General features: G+C 39.8%; 1 protein-coding gene across 4 annotated transcripts in view; it reads right to left on the reverse strand.

The window, feature by feature from the left end:
* Window positions 1-24493, reverse strand: part of Crem (cAMP responsive element modulator) — a 94475-nt gene that overhangs the window by 26137 nt on the left and 43845 nt on the right. For 2 of the 4 annotated variants that reach the window (XM_013009384.1, XM_013009383.1), the window contains exons 2-4: window positions 13040-13137; window positions 12649-12788; window positions 1307-1495 (exon numbers count right to left, since the gene is read on the reverse strand). In XM_013009384.1, the coding sequence (XP_012864838.1) occupies window positions 1307-1495; window positions 12649-12788; window positions 13040-13137 (427 nt within the window). Of the gene's footprint in view, window positions 1-1306; window positions 1496-11988; window positions 12789-13039; window positions 13138-17597; window positions 17745-24493 lie in introns of those variants that run through there. The other 2 variants (XM_013009382.1, XM_013009385.1) reach the window with 2 other exon arrangements.

Consider the following 24493-nt stretch of genomic DNA (forward strand, 5'->3'; position numbering starts at 1 on the left):
GGTTCAAAGCCAGCCCGGGCAGGAGAGACCGTGAGACTCCTATATCCAATAAACCACCAGAAAACCGGAAGTGGCACTGTAGCTCAAGTGGTAGAGCGCTCGCCTTGAGCTGAAGAGCTGAAGAACAGCGCCCAGGCCCAGAGTTCAAGCCCCACGACCGACAAAAAAAAAGGCCAGCCTGGGCTACATAGCAAGACCTAGATTCAAGGAAAAAGAAAATCCTCATATGATGAATTGTAAGCAAATATACCCAGAAGACTAGGATTAAGTAAAAATATAGAATTTTTTTCCCTAGGCATTGATGGCTCACGCCTGTAATCCTAGATACTCAGAATGTTGAGATCTGAGAGTTACAGTTCAAAGCCAACCATGAGCAGGCAAATCTGAGAGATTCATCTCCAATTAAACAGCAAAAAGCTAGAGGTGGCCAGGCACTGGTGGCTCACACCTGTAATCTTAGCTACTCAGGAGGCTGAGATCTGAGGATCATGGTTCCAAGCCAGCCTGGACAGGAAAGTCCATAAGACTCTTATCTCAACCAGAAAACTGGAAGTGGTGCTGTGGTTCAAAGTGGTAGAGGGCTAGCCTTGAGCAAAAAGAGGTCAGGGACAGTACCCAGTTCAATACCCATGATCGACCAAAAAAAAAAGAAAAGAAAAAGAAAAAAAGAAATCTTAGTAAAACTTAGTAACCTTAAAACTGAGGAAGGGCTACCTACCAACTGTTTTGTAAGATCTGAAACAAATATCTTAAAATCTAATATACTAAGAATGGTCTTAAAAACACACGAGTTAGCATTTGTTTTTAGATGAGTTATCCAGAAATTACACTTGAATATAACATCTGGGGAAAAATCTACACTTGGGGCATCATGGACCATAGTGCACTTAAATCATCATAGAAATAGAAATGTATAATAATAGAAATAACAGCATTTATGTTTTAATATTGTTTACATTTTAATATTACTTATATGTTAATGTAATTATTTTATTTACATGATAATAATAAATGAGTAGGAATATATTAGGGGAAGACTTCATGACCACACACAAAGGACATTTAGTTAATGTAAAAATTTATTCATATCCTTAACTCCCTTTGTTCTATCATGCTAAAAAAATTAAAGTCATGTAACTTTAACTTGCTTAAAGTATTAAGATATTTCTTCCTCCAGCCTTTTAAAGTGTTTCTCCCCCACCCCCATATACCTCTTGTAAACTTCCCCAAACTATGAAATTGCCACTAACAGCTGTAATATAATAATGCATAGGTATTCTAAATGTATTAGATTAATAAAATATACCTTGAACAACAACCTGGCTGCCTGGGACAAAGAATTGCTGTGTGCCATCTGCGGATTGTGCTGCGTACTGTACAATGGTAGCACCTGGTGGAGGAGCTCCTGAATTTGTCATTGCTAGTGCCTGCAGTCCCTGAACACCATCAGATCCTGGGTTAGAAATCTGGATTGCTCCACCTTGGGCTATAGCAACTTCATAAGAAAAAAAAAAAAAGAAAGAAAAGAAATATTAGAGATTTCAAGAGTTGTTTTTAATAATCTCAGAGAACATACTCTGTGTCTATGTATTTCTATTGCTTTTCATTCTCAAGTTATAATTATCATCATCATTATTATTACTACTACTGCTATTATTATTATTATTGTCAGTTGTGGGACTTGAACTCTGGGCCTGGGCTCTGTCCCTCAGCTCTTCAGCTCAAGGATAGCACTCTACCACTTGAGCCACAGTGCCACTTCTGGTTTTTCTGAATGGTTTATTGTAGATAAGAGTTTCACGGAATTGCCTGCCTAGGCTGGCTTTGAACTGCTATCCTCAGATCTCAGCCTCCTGAGTAGCTAGGATTACAGGCATGAGACACCAGTGCCTGGCTTATCCTTATGTTTTCTATGCTGAATCAGTCAGGAATATCAGCTTCTAAATGCATGGGTCTATTTTCTATTTAGAAATCTCTGAAGTTCCTTGTGTCTATAGGGTTTTCTGTGGCACACATCCAGTTAAATTGTTTCAGAGGAAGAGAGAAAAAACAGGCTGAGACAAGAGTCTAGCTTCTTCCAGTTTTCTCTACCTACTCAAATGTTTTCAATTTTAATAAACATTATTCTAATGCTTAAGAAATGGTCAAATGCCCATTGAGCATCAACAATGTGTGTGCACCTTTCTTCAGCTAATTAACTTTTTTTATTATCATCAAAGAAAACTGAAAATAAAGGCTGTAGACAGCTGGGCACTGCTGGCTCATGCCTGTAATCCTAGCTATTCAGGAAGCTGAGATCTGAAGATTGCAGTTAAAAGCCAGCTGGGCAGAAAAGTCCATGAAATTCATCTCCAATTAATCAGCCCCAAGCTGGAAGCAGGTGTGGCTCAAAGAGTAGTATGCCAGCCTTGAGCAAAAAAGCTAAAAGACAATAAATGCTAGGCCCTGAGTTTAAACCCCAATACTGGCACAAAACAAACAAACAAATGCAATCAGTGCAGCCTGATTATTTGCCTAGCATACACAAGGCCATGGTTTCAATCTCCAACACTGTAAAACCACAAGGGTTTGGGGGGATGAGAGACAGACTGTAGTATAAACATGTATTTTGGTTTATGTCTACAAAACTGTCATCTTTATCATGTTGACTTATGTCAGGAGAATCTTTCAAAGATAACTCTAATATAGTAATGGGAGAGGGGGAGTGAGGAAGGTGGGGAGGAAAGGGCTAATGGGAGAACAAGGGAAGGGCTAACAATGCTCGACAAGAAATGTACTCATTGACTTACTCACGTAACTGTAACCCTTCTGGCACAGCATCTTTTTAATAAAATAAAATTTAAAAAAACGAAAAAAGATACTAATGAAAACATCTGTGCATATAAATATATGCACATATATATCATATATATATACACACACACACACATATACATATATTTGGGGGCTTGAACTTTGGGCCTGGCTGCTGTCTCTGACCTCTTCAGCTTAAGGTGAGCGTTCTACCACTTGACACATACCACCACTTCCAGTTTTCTAGTGGTTAAGTGGAGATAAGACTCATGGACTTTTCCTGCCTGGGCTGGCTTTGAACTGCAATCCTTAGATCTCAGCCTCCTGAGTAGCTAGGATTACAGGCATGAACCACTGGCACCTGGCTCTGAACACATTTTTAAAGTAGGTTATCTTCACAGTACAACTCTCAAGATTTCAGGAGTCTCAATATTCAGCCCTCACAACTACCTTGAGAGAAATCTAATTTGTTATTTTTTCTTTTCTTTTTTTTTCTTTTCTTTTGTGCTGTCCCTGAGCTTTTGTGCTCAAGGCTAGCACTCTATTTCCAGCTTTTTGGTAGTTAATTGGAGATAAGAGTTTCTTGGATTTTCCTGTCTGGGCTGGCTTTGAACTGTGATCTTCAGATCTCAGCCTCAGAATATAAGTGTGAGCCACTGACCCCCAGCCTAATTTATTAAAACTAGGAAAAAAATGCAAAAGATGTTTCTATCTTGAATCTTCACGGACAGATATAGATAAATTTTGTATGTTGTTGTTTACTTAAATTTGTATTTAGAACTGACAATTCATTTGCTATCATAGAAAGTATGCTGTGGAAAGCACCACAATGTGCTAGAACATAGTAAGCACTCAAGAAATAAAATGACTGGCTATCATTTCTTCATAACAGAATATATTATAAACCTATGACTTTAGAAGTATTAACTGAGGTAAGGCTTCAAATTCCAATTGCAGCTTTAATTTTTCAACACCTATAATAATTATTAAGCTTCTGGAGTAGTCATTAGAACTACAAAATTTTCACTTTTTCTTTTCATTCTTTCTTTAAAAGTTTTCTCCTCTTTTTTTAATAATTTTTCCAAAAAGTCCCAACCAAAACTTGATTGCTTTCATACTATGAACATCTGGCATGCCAAACATCTATTTGTCTTGTTATTTTACTTTCTAGAGAACTCAACATATAGCTAGATATGGAAAACAAAAGATTCCTTCTTTCTCTTTTTCTCTTTCTCTCTCCCTTTCTCTCTTACGCACACACACACACACACAGGTTAGGTATAGAGGGAGAATTGTTAAGTCTCCAGTTTTAGAATAACTTTTTTGTTTTCTGACAGGGCCCTTGATTTTGGCATTATCAAGTGACAGCGGACCTTCTCATTCAAAATGTTATCTCAGTCGGACAATGAACGCAAGATTAACCAGTGCTTCAAGGACCCCAGAAACAGGCTTTGTGTGTGCTATCTGCATTCAAAGACTTGAGTAGGACACTTCTTAGGTTTCAAATTATCAGAAGACTGTATAACTTGTTTTCAGTAAACAAAAAGCAAGAAAAAATAGTAAGGAAAAAAAGATTATTTTAATACAGGCATACTATTTTAGTATTTTTAAAACTTACAGTGGAAAATTCCAGCAATGTAAGAGTAAACAGGATATTTGTTAATTGTCATCTTTGTAAGTCTTCCCTCTTACCCCTGTTTTTAGAACAAATAATGGATAACATATCTGTCTGGCCATTTTAAAATAAAATTGGGTATGAGCTAAGGTATTGGTCATCAATAAAAATCCAATACCTTTTTGCTTCCCTGGGAACCAAAGATTATTGGCACTTTCCTTGACAGATGAAACAGATCATCAATGTTTATATGTGTGACCAAGTTAGAGTCCACACAGCTCTATGAATATTGTTGTGATTCCAGAAAAAAAAGTAAGACTCTTTTAACTTTGGATGTATACTTAACTTTACTCTTCTAGTATTATGCAAATTAAATAGCACCCTAAAATAGTTAAAACTGAACAGTCTGATTATATAATCAACTAAATTCTACATCTGTTTCCATTATTAATTGATGCTAGCCATGGGCTCACTATAGTGGTAAGTAAAAGTTATGTCTCTATCCTAGTTGCTTTGAGAGCTAACTAAATTTAACATATCATTAAGTATATCACTCAACCTACTGATTGAATGTTGGACACAATAGCCTTAAATTAAGAAGTTTGTCTAACTAGGCATGGTAAAATGCCACTGTAATCCCAGCACTTAGGAGGCTGAGGAAAGAGAATTTTGAGTTTAAGTTGGGGTACAAAGGCAGGACCTTGTCTCAAACAACACCACCACTACAAACGACAAGAGAGGGCCAGACTTTGGTGGCTCACACCTAGCCAGCCAGGGCTAGCTCCAACTAACCACCAGAAAACAGGAAGTAGGGCTATGGCTCAAAGTTGAAGAGTACCAGCTGTGAGCAAAAGAGGTCAGGGACAATGCCCAGGCCTCAAGTTTCAAGAACCACCACCAACAACAAAAAAAATCCACAGAAAAGCAAGTTTGTCTATGCATAATTCACTAAGCATACTTCTACTTATTTTAAAGGGTTATAAAAACATCTTTATACACATTCTTATGTAATTACAATATTTAATTCAAAACTAGTATTAATCCAAGTATGGTTTTTCCACCCCATAATCTATCATATATCATGGATGATATCATATAGGATTATAAGATGGACCCATATAGGATGGTTCTAGCACAGCTAGTCTAAGAAAACAAATTCTTAAAAATTTCCTGAGACTCAAAATAGTGGTTAGAATCAGTTACTTTCAACTGGGTGCCGGTGGTTCATACCTGTAATCCTAGCTACTCAAAAGCTTGAGATCTGAGGATCACAGTTCGAAGCCAGCCCAGGCAGGAAAATCAGTGAGACTCTTATCTCCAATAAACTACCCAGAAAAAGTCAGAAGTAGCACTGTGCTCAAGTGGTAGAGTGATAGCCTTGAGCACTGAGAGCTTCAGAGACAGCACCCAGGCCTGGACTGACAAAAAGAAAGAAAAGAAAGAGGAAGGGGGCGGGGGGGATCTGTTATTCTCAACACTCACTGTCTTCATGGAGCACTTTTCTCCAAGGGCTGTGGACATCATTCAAGTAGATGATAATAATTATGGGATGAAAATTCAATAATTGTGGTAAAACTTTAAAAGGAGTATTTTAAGTCCTAATTGGTTTAAAAAAAATAGGGCTGGGAATGTGGCTTAGCATGAAGCCCTGTGTTCAATTCCTCACAACCACATAAACAGAAAAAGCTGGAAGTGATGCTGTGGCTCAAGTGGTAGAACTCTATCCCTGAGCAGAGAGAAGCTCAGGAACAGAGCCTAGGCCCTGAGTTCAAGCCCCAGGACTGGCAAAAAAAAATTTTTTTTTTAATATGAAAAGGTTGGAAAGCTGAGTTGAATGCTGGTGGCTCACACCTGAAATCCTAGCTACTCAAAAGGCTGAGATCTGAAAGATAAACATTTGAAGCCAGTCTGGGAAGATGGGCTTGGCAGACTTCATCTCTAATTAGCCAGAAAAATGCTGGACTAGAGTCATGGCTCGAGTGGTAAGAGAGCCAACAATAGCTCCAGGCCCTGAAATGTTAGAAAACTTAAAAAATGAGTTTGTATAAGTAAACACATAAGATTATATCTCTTTTTACTTGATGTCATGTATATTTTATCACTTTTTTTTCTCAATACCAGGACTTGAACTCTGGGATCTTATATTTGCATGGTTTGCTCATTTCTTTCTTCCTTTCCTTTCCTTTCCTTCCTTCCTTCCTTTCTTTCCTTCCTTCTTCCTTTCCCTTTCTTTATTTCTTCCCTCCCTCCCTCCCTCCCTTCCTTGTAGTTGTGGGGTTTGAACTAAGGGCCTGGGCTCTGTAGCCAAGCTCTTTTTGCTCAAGGCTAACACTCTGCCACTTTGAGCCACAACTCCACTTCCAGTATTCTGGTGGTTAATTGGAGATAAATCTCACAGACTTTCCTGCCCTGGCTGACTTCAAACCATGATCCTCAGATCTCAGCTTCCTGAGTAGCTAGGATTACAGGCCTACACCACTAGGACCTGGAAAGCCCAGTATTTTTGCTGGTTAATTGGAGATGGGGGTCTCAAGAACTTTTCTGCCCAGGCTGGCTTCAAATGGTAATCCTCCAGGTCTCATTCTCCTGAGTAACTAGAATTATAGGTGTGAGCTGTCAGTACCTAGCTGTCCTACATATTTTCAATCTTAAGGTGTACATATGAGCTAATTTTCAAAAACATAACAAGTTATAATCTTAAAACATCATTATTCCAAATTGCAATTAAAATTTTTTGTAAGGGAAATCTTACTATGCTGACTTTAAAAGGAACAGCAGGATTTAAATGAGTTCTGGTTGAATATGTGCTCATCATACACAAGGACGTGGGTTCAGTTCACAGCCCCACAGGAAAAACAATAATAACAAAAACAAACAAGTCTTTTGTTCTAGTGATCTCTCATGTTTAAATTCTAAAGGTAAGGACTCAGGGGCATGGTTTAAAAGGTAGAGAACCTCCAGTATTGAAAAAGAAAGAAAGAAAGAAAGAAAGAAAGAAAGAAAGAAAGAAAGAAAGAAAGAAAGAAAGGAAGGAAGGAAGGAAGGAAGGAAGGAAGAAAGAAAGAAAGAAAGAAAGAAAGAAAGGAAGGAAGGAAGGAAGGAAGGAAGGAAGGAAGGAAGGAAGGAAGGAAGAAAGTGAGCAGGAAAGAAAAACTGAGTATATGTTCATATGTCCTTAAAAACCTAAGTAGGGGCTGGGAAGGTGGTTCAGTGGTAGAGTGCTTGCCTTGCATGCATGAGGCCCTGGGTTCAATTCCTCAGCACCACATAAGCAGAAAAAGACAGAAGTGGCACTGTGGCTCAAGTGGTAGAGCGCTAGCCTTGAGCTGAAGAGCTGAGGGACAGCACCCAGGCCCAGAACTCAGGCCCCAAGACCGGCAGAAAAAAACAAACAAACCTAAGTAGTCCCCCAGTGGGCACTGGAGTTTTATGCCTATAATCGATCGTAGCTATTCTAGAAGCTGAGATCTGAGGATTGAGGTTCTTGCCAGCCCAGGCAAGAAAGCCAATGACAGTTTCTCCAATTTACCACCAAAACTCCATAAGTGGAGCTATAGCTCAAGTGGTAAAGTGCTAGCCTTGAGAGAAAAAGCTAAGGGACAGCACCCAAGCCTTGAGTTCAAGTTTTAGTACCAGCAAAACACATACATAAAACAAAAACATGAAGTAGTCCAAGGTGGAGAAAAAAAAGACTAAATCATGTTACAGTGAAAATAGCAACAAGCAGATTAAAGAGCAATTAAGAAATACTTTCAATAATTTTGCAAGTTATCTTGGGGGGAGCTATAAGCAATGTCACCGGGAATAATACATCCAAGTGCTTTTTATTTTACTATGTACAATTCTTGTTTACGAGCGTGAGTCTTTTAAGAATTCTACTCCACAAACTTCACGTTTGTATTTTGATAATGGTAGAATTTCAATAGACTTACTTACCTTTCATTATGAGATTTCCAAGAGAGAGTAGTTAACAGAGACTCATTCTAAAAAGTTCCTAGTAAAACAAAGCAGGAGCAAAGAAGAGTCAAGGGACATGGAGAAAAAGAACAATTTGAAGCCTTGGTGACAGCCGTTAATTGGTGAAAAAAGAGGATGGGTGAGGAATTAAAAGAAAATTCTCTCTCTTTAGAGAAAAGCTGATGAACTGAAAAACAATTATGAATTTAAATTTAATTGCTTTTACTATGTTTATACGAATTCACTCATTTATTGAACATTGTTTTGTGTAAGTGTGTGTGTGTGAGGGGGGACTTGAACTCTGGGGCCTGGGTGCTGTCCCTTAGCTCTTCAGCTCAAGGCTAGTGCTCTACCACTTGAGCCATAGCACCATTTCGGTTTTCTGGTGGTTTATTGGAGATAAAGAGTCCTGCCTGGGCTGGGTCTGAATCACAATCCTCAGATCTCAGCCTCCTGAGTAGCTAGGATGACAGGCGTGAGCCACCAGCGCCCAGCTGTAGAATGTCTTCAATGACTTATCCTTGCTTGTAATGTTCTCAGACTATCTCAATTGCCATATTTTATATATATTCTGCTGAGCTACAGCAGATTTTCTTGGACCAGAATCATATAACTGTTTTAGAGTGGAAACCAGGGCCTCAGACAGGTAGGCATGTACTCTACTATGAACCCATCTCCCCAACTCAGCTTCACTTAATTGTTAACAAACCTGTCACTAAGATTTGTACTTCCCAAGAGGATTTTGTAGGTATAGCTTACTTTCTTTGTGCTACAAGAAGTAAGTCTCACTAGTTTTCTTGCTTCAGATAGTACCCTATTCCAACTCACTTCCTAGATTTAATGTTAAAAAGTAAGTTGATCCCAGCACCAATAGCTCATGCCTGTAATCCTAGCTACTCAAAAGGCTGAGACATGAGGACATGTGGTTCAAAGCCAGCTCTAGCAGGAAAGTCTGTGAGCCTCTCATCTCCAATTAAGCACCAAAAAGCCAGAAGTGGAGCTTTGGCTCAAGTGGTAGAGTGCTAGCCTTGAGCACAAAAGCTCCCAGGCCCTGAATTCAAGCCCTAGAACTAGAATGAGTGTATGTGCATGCACGTGTGCACATACACGCACACACACACACACAAAGTAGGTTGAAATAGTAAGACTAATATCTGTTAAATTATCTTTCAACTATTAAAAACTTCTTATATATGGAAAAGCTTGAGTTTGCTGATTTTAATTTTATTTCTTGAACAGTGACACACATACCATAGTAAGATTATGAAAGGCATCCATAGAAAAATATCTAGAAATTCCACTGAAATAAACTCTAATCTAAAACCTGAGATACAACTGTTTCTATTTCTAGACATTTAGATATAACATTCTTTTTTTCCTAGAAAAATACAATTAAGATCAATGAAAACAGATCTCCTCCATGTATAAATATACCTGTATTATCTAAAATATGTAAATGATTCAGAACAGTTTAAATGTTAGAATTTTCTTTTCAAATGAAATAATTATTACTGGCACTGATGGCTCTGCCTGCAATCCTAGCTAATCAGGAGGCTGAGATATGAGGATCATGGTTCAAAGCAAGCAGGGCGACAAAGCCTGTGAGATGCTACTATCCAATTACCCACCAGCAAATGAAGTGGAACTGTGACTCAAAGTGCTCTACAGTACTAGTCTTGAGCAGAAAAGCTCAGGGACAGTGCCTAGGCCCTGAGTGCAAGCCACATGACTGATAAAAAAAAAATATTATCGGGCTGGGAAGGTGGCTCAGGGATAGCGTGCTTGCCTTGCATGCATGAGGCCCTGGGTTCGATTCCTCATCACCACATAAGCAGAAAAAGCTGGAAGTGGGACTGAGGCTCAAATGGTAGAATGCTAGTCTACAGCTGAAGAGGTGAGGGACAGCGCCCAGGCACAGAGTTCAGGCCCCACGACTGACAAAAAAAAAATATTATCTTCATAAACAAGCAGCACTAAAAGTGTCTAAAATGCATGCATTAACAAAGGCAATATTGTTTTGTGTGAACCAATACATGACAATCTCACCTGGAGACATACACAGAACCACCACAATTTCTCCCTAAAGGAATTGTCAGGATCTAATGTTGGGCCCAAATAAGAACACGTGAGTCCATGAACTCTTGTTAGGCAAACAGATAAATGTCTACCTTCAATCATGCCATTTGCTAGTAGTTCTCCTGCAGAACTCCTGACACCAAAAGCACAGGCAGCAGGCAGAGGAACTGGCTGGAACAAAAAGTCTAAAGAACAGAATGAGATTGCCACAGACAGACATTTCTCCGTCTCATTTCAGCAGTGGATGTCTTCTCCTTTTACCCATTATGTCCTCCTTCACCCTCACCTTCAGAGCCTGGCCTTGACTTAGCAAACGGCCAATCCAGCTCCTTCTTCCTTCCCCATATCCTCTTCCAGCTTAGACCATTCTCTCAACAATATGATTTCAACTACATCAAACTTTCACTGTTGACACCTCCAGCATCTTGCCTTTTAAGAGGTTGGTGAGAATTCCGAAGTAATATTAGGATATGCCAAAGAAATGTCAAAACAACAGCCTCTTAGGTCATTCCCCCTGGTCCCCTCCACCCCCAGTTTAATGTCTTTCAAGGCATCAGTGGCTCATGTTTGTAATCTTAGCTACTCAGGTGGTCTTCCTGAGTATTAAGAATTAAAGTTCAAAGTCATCCTGGGCAGAAAAGTTCCCAAGACTTCATCTTCAAAATAACTAGCAAAAATCAGGCCTGGAAGAGTAACTCAAGTGGCCAAGCACCAGTTGAACAAGCAAGACAGGCAAAAGCAAGAGGCATTGAGTTCAAGCTCTGAAACTACAAAAGGTTGTAACATCATTTCAGCAGTGATTTCCAACCTTTTTCCTGTCAGGGCACAAACAGAAAATGAGAATGGGGCTAATGGAGGATACTGCTCAAGGCAATCTCTGGGGACTGTAGGATGGGGAGGTCTGCCCTCCTGGAGTCTGACCCCACACTCTAGAGGGACACCAGCCAACAAAATATGACATGTAGTCCCTAAACTCCCGTGCACTAATCAAAGAAGCATGTAAATAAGAGAAGAAATCAGAGAGAAGTCAGTGAAAACCTCAAGGTCTAATTCTTGCACATGTGGGCAGTTTTCTTTTCCATAAACTCTGGACATGTCTGTCTATTCAGCATCCTGTAGGGACAGCCAGTAAATTATACCCCAGTTCTGATAGGTATCACGACTGGAGCTATTCAAAACTGCCACGGGATTTTTATTTTAATAGTTTCATGCTTCAAGTCTATCACCACTACAAGAATAAAAACAGACAACAATAAAAAACTAATGACTATGTAAGAATTTCTCATTCATGAAAGAAGACTATACTTGTTTCAATAGCCATGTCATAAGATTTTAGTTTTTCTATGCATTACTACTTTTTAAAGGAAAAAAAAGAGAACAAACTTAAATTGTAATAAGTTACTTTGACAAACAGTATTTAATATTATAATATAGGTTCTAATATCAAGGAAGTTTTTTCCACAAAATTCCTTCCCCCCCTTTTCTAGTTCCGATATTTCTTTAAAACTATTTTTGTTTATCTAATATTTTTCATTAGAGGGTAAAAAAGAAAACACCACTAGTGCTCTTGTTACTGGGAAAATAAAAGCACAGAATGAACAGTTCATTAAAATGCACAAGACTAAATGTGAGTGTATCTGTTTATTTAGAGTTTTCATTGAGTAAAATTTCAAATAAAGCCATCTACCCAATTGCTATAGTTTTAAAAGTTAAATCACTTTTCATTCTCTGAAAAAAAAACTGTGGCACAAATTAACAGTAGCAAGTAGTAAAAACAGAATTACATTTAAAACATAATTCAGAGAACATTATTTACCTCTTTGAGATTAGTAAGCATGCTATTAGTAACAAAAGCCAACAAGAATGAAATACAGATGTTTATAGCTTATGTTTGCATGCATCATAAAGACAATGAAAACAATAATTTTAGAACTTTTCCTAATGATAAGTATAAACATATAAATAGGAAAGTTCCTCCCTTTGAATTTTTTTACTACCAGATTTTTTTTCTATACTTAACAATAGAAGTTTTTACTTTTCAGCTGTCAGTACAAATCTCTTACTTCTTTAACATTTTATGGTATACAATTTAGTTGTTAGCGATGCATTTAAAAATGGAACAAGTCTATGAGAAAAGCTGAATTGCTTCAGGATAACTAGAGGAGACTTAAGCAGGCCTGTATTGTATGGAATTGCAGCATACATACTGTATTGCCCCGTGCTAGTCTGATATATGCTAGTTGGCACTGCCATAGCGATGTTAGGGGGTGTTCCTTCTTCCTCTGATTTTTCTTCTTCAATCTTGGGAATACCAGGCACATCCGAGGAAAGTTCATTCAGTATTTTTCTAAAATATCATGGAATAAAACAAATAATCAGGATAGATAAATGAGATGTCAAACAGAAAAGCAACTACAACTTATGCAATTGCATAAGTTGACTTATGACTTACGCAACGGCAACCCCTTTGTACATCACCTTTATAATAACAATAACTTTCTTAATCAGAAAAGCTATAAAGGAAGAACTGTTTTGGTCTAGGATTATTCTACTTTCCTGGACCAACTATCATTCCAGAAGGAAACTAAGTTAACTCACCTATAAGAGGGTCTTCGCGAAAGGATTTCTCTGCGTTTATGTGGATCAATTACACCTTCTGATTCTGCAGATTCATCTGTCTCTGCAATTGTTGCTACCTACAATACATGAGTTTTGAAATACATAATAAAATACATGATCATTTAAAACATAGTGGTTAGGCCAGGCACCTGTTGCTACTTAAGGAGGCTGAAATCTGAGGATTGTGGTTCAAAGCCAGACTGGACAGAAAAGTTCATGAGACTCATCTCTAATTAGCCACAAAAAGCAAATGGTGGAGGTGTGGCTCACATGGTGGAGTGTTAGCCTTGAGTGAAAAACCTAAGTGACAGTGCTCACATCCTGAGTTCAAGTTATAGTAGTGGTACCAAAGATAGAAACACACACACACAGACACACACAGACAGACAGACAGACACACACACACACACACACACGAACAAACAAACAAACAAACAAACAAAAAACACAGGTGAGCCAAGTAGCAATGGCCGACTCCTATAGCGGTGGCTGACTCCTATAATACTAGCTACTCAGGAGGGTGAGATCTGAGGATTGTAGTTCAAACGTGCATGCACACACACACACACACACACACACACACACATACAATCCCCCCCCCAAAACCCCACAATAGTGGTTAAGTTTCTTGGTATGCAGTGCTGAGTGGGTGTGGTTGAGCAATTCACAAAGCACAGTGAATTGGCACTACCAAAGTACAGACACAATTGTTGTTAACAGTATATGTTTGGGAAGAAATGGAGAAAATAGTAAGTACTATGGAAATAGTAGCTTCACAGAATATGACAAAGCATAAGGTACTTCAGACACACAATCCTCAACCCAAATGTGCTCTTACAAATCCATCAGTGAAGGAGTTACAAAACCAGTGACAGAGACAGAAAACAATGCTAAATTTCTCTCCTCTCTTCACAGAATTATAGCTGAGTTGAGCTGGGCCTTCCAGTTACACTCAAAGAAGAAAGAATATTTAAGTAAGCAAATCAAGCTGTTAAAGCTAGGATTTATATTATAAGGGGTAAGGTTAGGGTTTTATTGTGGAAGATCTTGAAAGTCAAAATTTAAAAATTTCCTTAAGCTGGAAGTATTGGTATACTTCTGCAATCATAGCACTTGGTAGGTTAAGACACGAAGATCATCTATTCAAGGTCAGTCTGTGCTCCACAATAACATCTTTTCTCAACAACAGTTATTTTCTCTTTAAAGAAATATCAGGGACTGGGAATGTGGCTTAGCAGTAGAGTGCTTGCCTTGCCTGTATGAAGCCCTGGGTTCGATTCCTCAGCACCACATAAACAGAAAAGGCCAGAAGTGGCGCTGTTGCTCAAGTGGTAGAGTGCTAGCCTTGAGCAAAAAGAAGCTCAGGAACAGTGCTCAATCCCTGAGTTCAAGCTCCAGAACTGGCAAGGGAAAAGAAGTATCAGAGTCAGGTACTGGTGGCTCATGCCTGTAACCCTAGCTACTCAGGAGGCTGAGATCTGAGGATCATGATTCAAAGCCAGTGGGGCAGGAAAGTCTGAGACTCATCACCAATAAACTACTGTGGCTTGAGTGGTAGAATGCTAGCTGTGAGCCAAAGAAACTCAGGGACAGTGCTCAGACCTTAGTTCAAGCCTCAGAACTGACAAAAAAAAAAAAAGTATCAGAGGTTTTTTTGTAAAATCATAATTTCACTTTTCAAGTCAGGCACTAATATAAAAACTTGATTTTAAAGAATGATATAGTAGTAAAATAATTTCTACATTAACATATCTGCTATCAATATATTTAGCCATTTAACTCAAGCTCAGGTAACTAAATTTAACTCAAGTAGCTAAATTTACAAAACTCAACTTAATATTATTATTACACAAGAACTTGATTTGAGCAAATTAAGCTTACTAAAAAATCAAGAATGCAGGGCTGGGAAGGTGGCTCAGTGGTAGAGCGCTTGCCTTGCATGCATGAGGACCTGGGTTCAATTCCTCAGCACCACATAAGCAAAAAAGAAAAAAAGCCAGAAGTGGCGCTGTGGCTCAAGTGGTAGAGCACTAGCCTTGAGCTGAAGAGATGAGGGACAGCGCCCAGGCCCAGAGTTCAGGCCCCACGACCGGACCCCCCAAAAAAAAAATGAAGAATGCAAGTAAGATTCAGTATACACTCTGTGAAAAAATGACCTATGTAACTCGTGGACATGGATGGAAGGAGGAATCTGGGGAAACATTACCTGACTTATAAAATGGTAATCACTTTGTACCTTAAAAACAATAAAATTATATTAAAAGAGTAAGAAGAATGTAAGCAAGAATATACATTTCCTTAAGCACATAGATTGTGTGTATATTCACTTAAACGTATGACCATGGACCTCTGGTTATGGACAATCCAAACATAAAACATGTACACTCACTGTACAGTACCTACTGAAAAAAATGTTTCTGTATTAGATAATCATATATCACCATCAAATATTAGTCACTTTAGGAAGTGGTGCTGTGGCTCCAGTGGTAGAGTGCTAGCCGTGAGCTAAAGAGCTGAGGGACAGCGCCCAGGCCCAGAGTTCAAGCCCCATGACCGGCAAAAAAAAAAAAAAATTAGTCACTTTAAACTAGGCTCCCACACCTGTCTAACAACCAGATCATCAACCAAGCCAACAACCAAAGCTCATACAGATAGATTGATTTGTCCATTTTTCTAAAGCATAGGAACTCTATCAAGAGATCCACCAGCATTTATCTTTACAATTATATAATTCACTTAATAACAACAAAGTCTACTGAACATAGGACAATACTTTCTTCTAATAGCCTGTTTGAAACATAGTATAAATTTTTGTACCCCAATAAAAGCCATGATACAAAGAAGAGTGGTTGGGAACTTTGTTTTATAATTAGGATCAGAAAGAGCTATAAACAAAAGGTCATCATAGCAAATAAAAGAAAGTGGTGCCGGTGGCAGTAGCTCATTCCTGCAATCCTACCAATTCCAGAGACTGAGATCTGAGGATCACAGTTCAAAGCCAGCTCAGGCAGAAAGTCTGTAAGACTCTCATCTCCAAGTAATTACAAAAAAAGTTGGGAGGGGGGAGCCAGGGGTGAGGTAGGGGAAGGATGGAAGGATGGATGAGAATGTTGAAAAGGGGTGACATTGACCAAGATATTTGTATTCATAAACTGCTTTTAAAAAAAAAAGCAGAAGTAGAGCTATAGCTCAAGTGTAGAGTGCTAGCCTTGAGCATAAAAGCTCAGGAGAGCACCCAGACCCTGAATTCAAGCTCCAAGACTGGTACATACACAAAAAAAAGTAAACAAAAAAAGTGGTGAGAATTATTATTTTTCCTTTTTTTCTTTTGAATTTTGTTCCCTTTTGTTGTCCTGGGAATTGAACTCAGAGCCCCTCGCTTTCTAGGCAAGTGCTCCACCACTTAAGCCACTCCCCACAGCCATAAGATCTTACAGCATGTGGATTTGTTCCTTAAACAGTGTCTCATTTACCCTCATTGAACTACACTCAAACCCACAAAGTACACCGCTAAGTGTGTGCATGTCATTTTCCTCATAGATTTCCCCCCTATCAATTAGGTTCATTTTAGCATTTAAAGCTGATCTCAGAAAGGAACAGAAAGAACATCAGTATGCTTTAAGTGATTATTAATTTGTCGTTGATTTGTTGTAGTCTATCGACAGTCACAAAATTAATCCCATGTACAAAATCCAAGCTTCAAGCTGAGGGGACCATGGAATATAAACATAGCATATACATCCCCCCTCAGGTTAGATTGGTGAATATAGCACAAGGCTAACATGCACAAGGCTCTGGATTCAATTCCCAGCACCAACCAATAAATGTCACATTACTTCTAAGGATTATATACACTAAATGCAAAATAAACTAATGTGAATATTCATTAACATGGTACTGACAACATAATCTTTATTAATACCTTTATTAATCTTTTTGATGTCTTTATGATTTACAGTTACATGAGCAAGGTAATGAGTACACTCCCTATCAAGCATTGCTGCCTCCTCCTTTGTTTTTCCCCTACCATCCCTTCCCTCCCACCTCTACAACTACACTCCCCCCTTATTAATCTTTATTTTACCACATTTATCAGACATCTTCTGCAAAGAACCCTTGAGATATTATTTAAACATCACTGGACAACTTTGCTAAAAAAAAAAAATCTGAGTCCAAACACATAACAGCTCAAAGACATGAAGTGCTTATCTAACAATGTCTCATTCTGAAAATTAAAATAAAACAACAAAACTCCAACTCTTTTTCTTTCTTGGTTTGTTTGACAGGCTATCATTATGTAGTCTAAGCCGGCCTCAATCTTGAGATCCTTCTAACTCAGCCTCCCAAGTTCTGATATTATAGGCATATGTCACCATGTCCAGGCCAAACACTAAGTCTGAAGTTAAATCTATTCACCTAGCAGGACACAACACACTACTGCACCAAAAAAAAGAGATGATATTCCTATAAATATCTAAAAAGATTTGATTATAAAAGCTCCATAATGAAAGGCTAATCACCCAGGAAGAAAGCTAACCTGAACAGTTTGTATTTGTGGTGACTGAATAGCCGATGGCTGTGGTGTCTGAATTACTCCCTGGACCTGCACAGTTTGGCCTGAAGGTAACTGCACTAGAGTTACAGCTGGGGAGCCTCTTCCGGTGCCTGATCCAGCTACAGAAACCTGCAAAAGTGATCATCATTGAGGATTAAAGCTGGACCTTTGGGGCTGTCATTTTTGCTTACTTTTAAGAAGTACCACTCACTAACATGACTGGCCTACGTCTCATTTCTTAGTTTTGCTTTTAAGAGATGACAGACAGGCAGGGGTACTTACCATTAGGAGGTGCTCACTGTCCTGGAGCTGTCATTCTCTGATGTGACAGATACTAAAGAACCCATGCGCCTCACTTTTGGTGCCCATGCTTCGGTGGAGGAGAATGTTCTGGATGTAAAGTTCTAAAGCAGTTAAACTACCTCACTACCACCTCACAGCCACTAACAGTGATGCCTTCCCTTGTGGAGACCAGAGTATGAACTCTCTCTCTCTAACATAAGAGAAATTAGAAAGAACTTCAGTATGGTGAATTGTTTTATAATAAATAAAAGTTTCATATGACAAATCTAGGACTGCTTCAGATGCAAGCTGATACTCTGTCACAATAAGCCAGGTGCTAGTGGTGCATACCTGTAATCCTAGCTATTCAGAAGGCTGAGATATGAGAATAAAGGTTCAAAGCTAGCCTGGGCAGACAAATCCATGAGACTCTTATCTCCAATTAGTTACCAAAATCGCAGGAAGTAGAGCTGTGGCTCAAGTGGTCAAGCACTAACCTTAAGCAGAAGAGCTCAGGAACAGAGCCTAGTACCTGAATTCAAGCCCTAGGCTGAACAAAAAAAAAAGTCACAACTGTATGCCTCTTATAATCACAGAAGGAAAAAAATGCACAAACCAAAGAAATTCCTGATCTAGAGTGTCTTATCTGGAGCTGGAGCGGCTTCTGCCACCCATGATCTTCCTTCCCGGGGGTAGAGCACTGAGCTAGAGAGAGGGGGCCAGAGCATCTCTCAGCGCTGAGCAGAGAGGTGCAGTCTTCTCACAGCCCTTACAGTACTTAACACAGTTCCCCACCACATGCCCCTCCACACACTCTGCACTCAAAACCTGCAAAGTTTCTTAAGTATTGAATAATTCTGGCTTATATGCCAGTGTAATTTAGGAAGTCTGGTTCAGTTATTCACTTATTCATTGAGAAGCTACCAATTTCTATCTGTATTCGTGGTAGAACTTTGGGATTTTAAATAATTTTTAAGGAAGCCTCTGTGTGTGATCTCACTTTTAAGGAACATCAATGCTATCCAATCTACTAGTATTATAAAGGGCTTAATAATAATTGGGTTTAGTGGTAGAGTGCTTGCCTTGCATGTATGAGGCCCTGGGTTCAATTCCTCAGCACTACATAAGCAGAAAAAGCCGGAAGTGGTGCTGTGGCTCAAGTGGTAGAGTGCTAGCCTTGAGCTGAAGAACTGAGGGATAGCGCCCAGGCCCAGAGTTCAGGCCCCATGACTGACAAAAAAAATAATAATAATAATTGGGTTTAAGTTGGGTACTGGTGGCTCACACCTGTAATTCTAGCTACTCAGGAGGCTGACAGGAAAGTCCATGAGACTCTTATTTCCAATTAACCACCAAAAGGCTAGAAGTGAAGCTGTGGCTAAAGAGCACCAACCTTGAGTAAAAAAGCTCAAGAGTCGGGCCCAGGCCTGGAGTTCAAGCCCTAAAACCAGCACAAAACACAACAACCTCATTTACAAGCCAGGTGTGCTAGCATCGCCTATAATGCCAGTATTTGGGGTACAGGCAGGAGTATGGATAGTTCAAGGCTGGTTGGGGCTACGTAAAAAGGCCTTGTCTCAAAACTAAAACAACAACAATTTAAAAAAAAACTGGACGGGGCACATGGCTCAAGTGGAAATGTATCTGTCTAGTAATTGTGAGGTCTTGAGTTTAAACCCAATACAGAAAGAGGGAGAGAGGCAGACAGACAGACAGACAGACACACACACACAGAGACAGAGACAGAGAGAGAGAGAGACAGAGAGAGGCTAGCCTTACAACAAATAACTAAGGTTTATTACTAACATCATTTGCTTGGAAGACAACTTCTATGGAAAACCAAAAGCTAAAAATCTGATACCCATGCAAGAGTTCGTGCTAAGTATAGCCCTAAGTGTGCACTAAAGTATAGAGTTGATAAAACTAACACCTAGAGAAAAAAGCATACCTAATAGTAAAGACTGGTTGTTCCACTTTAGAGGCTGAGGATATCACAGTAAACCCTGGACAATAGGAAAGCTTTGTGTACAAGTCAGAGCTTGAACCAGGCCTTGATCTGAGCTTGATAACAGCTGGACAGAAAGTGAGCAATGAGGGCAGAGGCCACCATATATATAGCCCTAGAGGCCATTTCAGCCTGCCTATCTCTGTTATCATGAACCTTAAGACTTTAGAGGGAAAGAAGAACAGCCATATGGAGTAGACTTAGCAACTACAAGATCAAGGGCTGGGAATATGGCTTAGCAGTAAAGTGCTTACCCAGCATGCATGAACCCAATTCGATTCCTTGGAACCATATAAAGAGAAAAAGCCAGAAGTGGCACTCAAGTGGTAAAGTGTTAGCCTTGAGCAAAAGAAACTCAGAGAAAGTGCCCAGGCCCTGAGTTCAGGCCCCAGGACTGGCAAAACAAAACTACAAGATCAAAAGAAAAAAAATGGATTAAGGTCATGTCTGAAGCAGTGGAGCTATAGTGCCTGCCTACAAAGCATAAAATTGGGGGCAGGAGGAAGACAGACAGAGGCAGAGAGAGACACAGACACACAGATACAAACATGCACAAGACAGGAGAGGAAGGAGGGAAGGGAGAGACAGAAGGAAGGAAGGAAGGAAGGAAGGAAGGAAGGAAGGAAGGAAGGAAGGAAGGAAGGAAGGAAGGAAGGAGGGAAAGAAGGGAAGGATGGATTTCTTATACAAATGTCAACACAAAAGGCAACTTTATAAAAAGACATCCATCTGCCAGGCACTGGTGGTGTTATCTGCAATCTTAGCTATTTAAGAGGCTGATATGTAAGGGTCACAGTCAAAGCCATCCCAGATAAGAAAGTCTCCATAAGACTCTGATCTCAAATTAACCACCAAAAATTCAGAAGCAGAGTTATGACCCATGTGGTAGAGCACTAGTCTTGAGGAAAAAAATCTCAGGGACAACACTCACACCCAAGAGTTTAAGGCTCAGGATCAGCACCAAAAACAAACCCACATACAATATCTACCTTGGTGTTTATCAATTACCAAAACATTCCCTGTTCTCCATACAACTAATTCTTAAAAACTATAGTCTTAGGATACTTGTACCCTTAACACTGTAAACAATCTCAGAACACTTTTACTTGCTTCTATAAATCTACTATATTTCCATCTGGTGGAGGCTGATCAGAATTTACTAACCAGATCCTGGCAAGTATGAGCTTCATTTACAGCTTTTGCTCATTCTTGTGGTGAAAACACACCTGCTACAGCAGATTTCAAGCTACTATTAAACAAGCTATTGAAAATGCTGGTGGCGCATGCCTGTAATCCTAGCTACTCAGAAGGCTGAGATCTGAGGATCATGGTTCAAAGCCAGCTTGGGCAGGGAAGTCGGTGAGACTCTTATCTCCAATAAACCACTAGAAAACCGGAAGTGGCACTGTGGTTCCAGTGGTAGAACGCTTGCCTTGAAGTGAAGAGCGCAGGGACAGTGCCCAAGCCCAGAGTTCAAGCCCATGACTGACAAAACACACACACACACACACACACACACACAAAACAAATAAACAAGCTATTGGACACTATGTCAGAAAAAAAAGATGTAGGGGCTGGGAAGGTGGCTCAGTGGTAGAGTGCTTGCCTTGCAAGCCAGAGGCCCTGGGTTCAATTCCTCAGCACCACATAAGCAAAAAGAAAAAAAAGCCGGAAGTGGCACTGTGGCTCAAGTGGTAGAGCGCTAGCCTTGAGCTGAAGAGCTGAGGGACAGCGCCCAGGCCCAGAGTTCAGACCCCACGACCAGACCCCCCCAAAAAAAAAAGAAAAAAAGAAAAAAAAGATGTACATTGCTGCTTCCTGCAAGCCACTATAAGCATTCTGATTTTCTCTTTTGATAAATGCCATATTAGAAATTAAAATGGAGACTTAAACATTCATTTAGAAATAAATATAAAACCCACTACATACTTACACAAATGACATCTTATTGAAAATAACAATTACATCCTCCAAAACAATTTACTTCAAGTGGCTTTATTTTTATACCTTTATAAAATTCTGTGAATGACTAGCTTAACAGAAGTCAGCCAGACTCTCTCTCTCTCTCTCTCTTTTGGTCATGGGTCTGAACTCTGGGCCTGGGTGCTGTCCTTCAGTTCTTCAGCTCAAAGCTAGTGTTCTACCACTCCAGCCACAGTGCTACTTAGGGCTTTTTCTGCTTATGTGGTGCTGAGAAATTGAACCCAGGGCCTCATGCTTGCAAGGCAAGCACTCTACCACTGAACCATCTTCCCAGCCCCTCTTCTTTCTTTCTTTTTTTTAATCAGTCGTGGGGCTTGAACTTGACCTGCATGCTGTCCCTAAGCTATTTTTGCTCAAGGCTAGTGCTCCTACCACTTTTGAGCCACAGTGCCACTTCTGGTTTTCTGGTGGTTAACTGAAGACAAGAGTCTTGTGATTTTCCTGCCCAGGCTGGCTTTGAACCATTATTCTCAGATCTCACCCTCCAGAGTAGCTAGGATTACAGGCATGAGCCACAGGTGCCCATCTGCCAGATTCTTATATTCACTTATACAATGACTCTGTTGAGCGTCTGTGTTCATTGTATAAGAAAATGGGACTACACTTCAGACATTTTCTTTATTTTGTGCTGGTCCTAAGGCTTGAACACAGGGCCTGGGCACTGTTCCTGAACCTTTTTTTCTCAAGACTAGCACTCTACCACTTGAGCCACAGCTCTACTTCCAGATTTTTGGTGGTTAATTAGAGATAAGTGTCTCACAGACCTTCCTGCCCTGCCTGGCTGTGAACCATGATCTTCAGATCTCAGCTAGGATTATAGGCAGAAGCCACTGGTGGCTGGCAACATATGTTTTTTTTTAAGGGGAACATTATAATTTATCAGAAACACATGGATATATTTCTTTGCCACAGCCAAACTTTAACACTTGGCTATTTGTAAAATCGTATTAGTTACATTAAAACCCACTGACTTATTGTGTGCTTTGAATAGAACTTTTACCTACAAAAGATCTTGTAACATCACACATTGCCTTGCTGAATTAAGTAAACCTTCCAAATGCTTCTGGATTTTATCACACAGCTATCAGAAATCATATTCCCTAAAATCACCAATGACACCTCATCAGAAAACTATACTGTCAAGATCAAAATGAAAGATGGATACATTTTTCTAAAATTCATATTTTCCTCTTAAAAGTTCAAATTTTAGAGCTGGACCTGGTGGCTCACCCCCACCCCCTACCCCCTGTAATCCTAGCTATTCAGGAGGCTGAGATCTAAAGATCACAGTTCAAAGTAGCCTGACCAGAAAAGTCCGTGAGATTCTTATCGCCAATAAACTACCGAAAAAAGCCAAAAGTGGAGCTCTGGCTCAAGTGATAGAGGGCTAGCCTTGAGCAAAAGAAGCTCAGAGACATTACCCAGGCCCTGAATTCAAGCCCCAGGATGGACACCAAAAAAAGTTCAAATTTTGGGGCTGGGAAGGTGGCTCAGTGGTAGAGTGCTTGCCTTGCATGCATGAGGCCCTGGGTTCAATTCCTCAGCACCACATAAGCAGAAAGAGCCGGAAGTGGCTCTGAGGCTCAAGTGGTAGAGCTAGCCTTGAGCTGAAGAGCTGAGGGACAGCGCCCAGCCCAGAGTTTAGGCCCCATGACCGACCAAAAAAAAAAAAAGTTCAAATTTTATCATTGCTAACAGTTAGTTACAACCTCACTTGACTTGTTTTTAAGAAAAACAATCTGGGCCAGAGGCATGGCTCAAGTGGTAAAGCATCAGCAGAGCAAAGTGAGGCCCTGAGTCCAAATCCTAATACCAATGAATGAATAAATACATAGGTTTGGAAACAACACAATGTATGCTACACATTAGAATTCAGATGGATCTTTTCATTAAAACAAAAAATGTTTTTGAGACAGGGTCACTCTATGCAGCCAAAGCTGGCACCAAACTAGTAATTCTTCCTATGCAGGGATCACACACACACAGACACACACAGACACACACAGACACACAGACACACACACACACACACACACACAAACCAGCTGGGTGCTAGTGGCTCATGCTTGTAATCCTAGCTACTCAGAAGTCTGAGATCTGAAGATTACAATTAGAAGCCAGCCAATCTATAGGACTCATCTCCAATTAACCACCAAAAAGTCAGAAGTGGAGCTCTAGTTACTCATATGGTAGAGTGCCAACCTTAAATAGAGTCAGTTGCCCTGAGTTCAAGCCCCATTATCAGAAAAAATAAAAAGGAAAAAAGAAACTTATACAATAAAATAATATAAGTAGATGGTCATTTATACTATTATATTTATATGATATGTAATATATGATAGTATGACAATTACCTTATTTGTAATGTAGTATTCTAAAACAGTTGTAGAAACAGAGATGAATTCTTGCCTGAAAACACTATTCTTGGGCTGGGAGGGTAGCTCAGTGGTAGAGCGCTTGCCTTGCATGTTCGAGGCCCTGGATTCGATTCCTCAGCACCACATAAGCAAAAAGAAAAAAAAAGCCGGAAGTGGCGCTGTGGCTCAAGTGGTAGAGCGCTAGCTTTGAGCTGAAGAGCTGAGGGACAGCGCCCAGGCCCAGAGTTCAG

This window comes from Dipodomys ordii, unplaced genomic scaffold, assembly GCF_000151885.1.
Source record: "Dipodomys ordii isolate 6190 unplaced genomic scaffold, Dord_2.0 Scaffold9, whole genome shotgun sequence".
In the NCBI taxonomy this organism is placed as follows: domain Eukaryota; kingdom Metazoa; phylum Chordata; class Mammalia; order Rodentia; family Heteromyidae; genus Dipodomys; species Dipodomys ordii.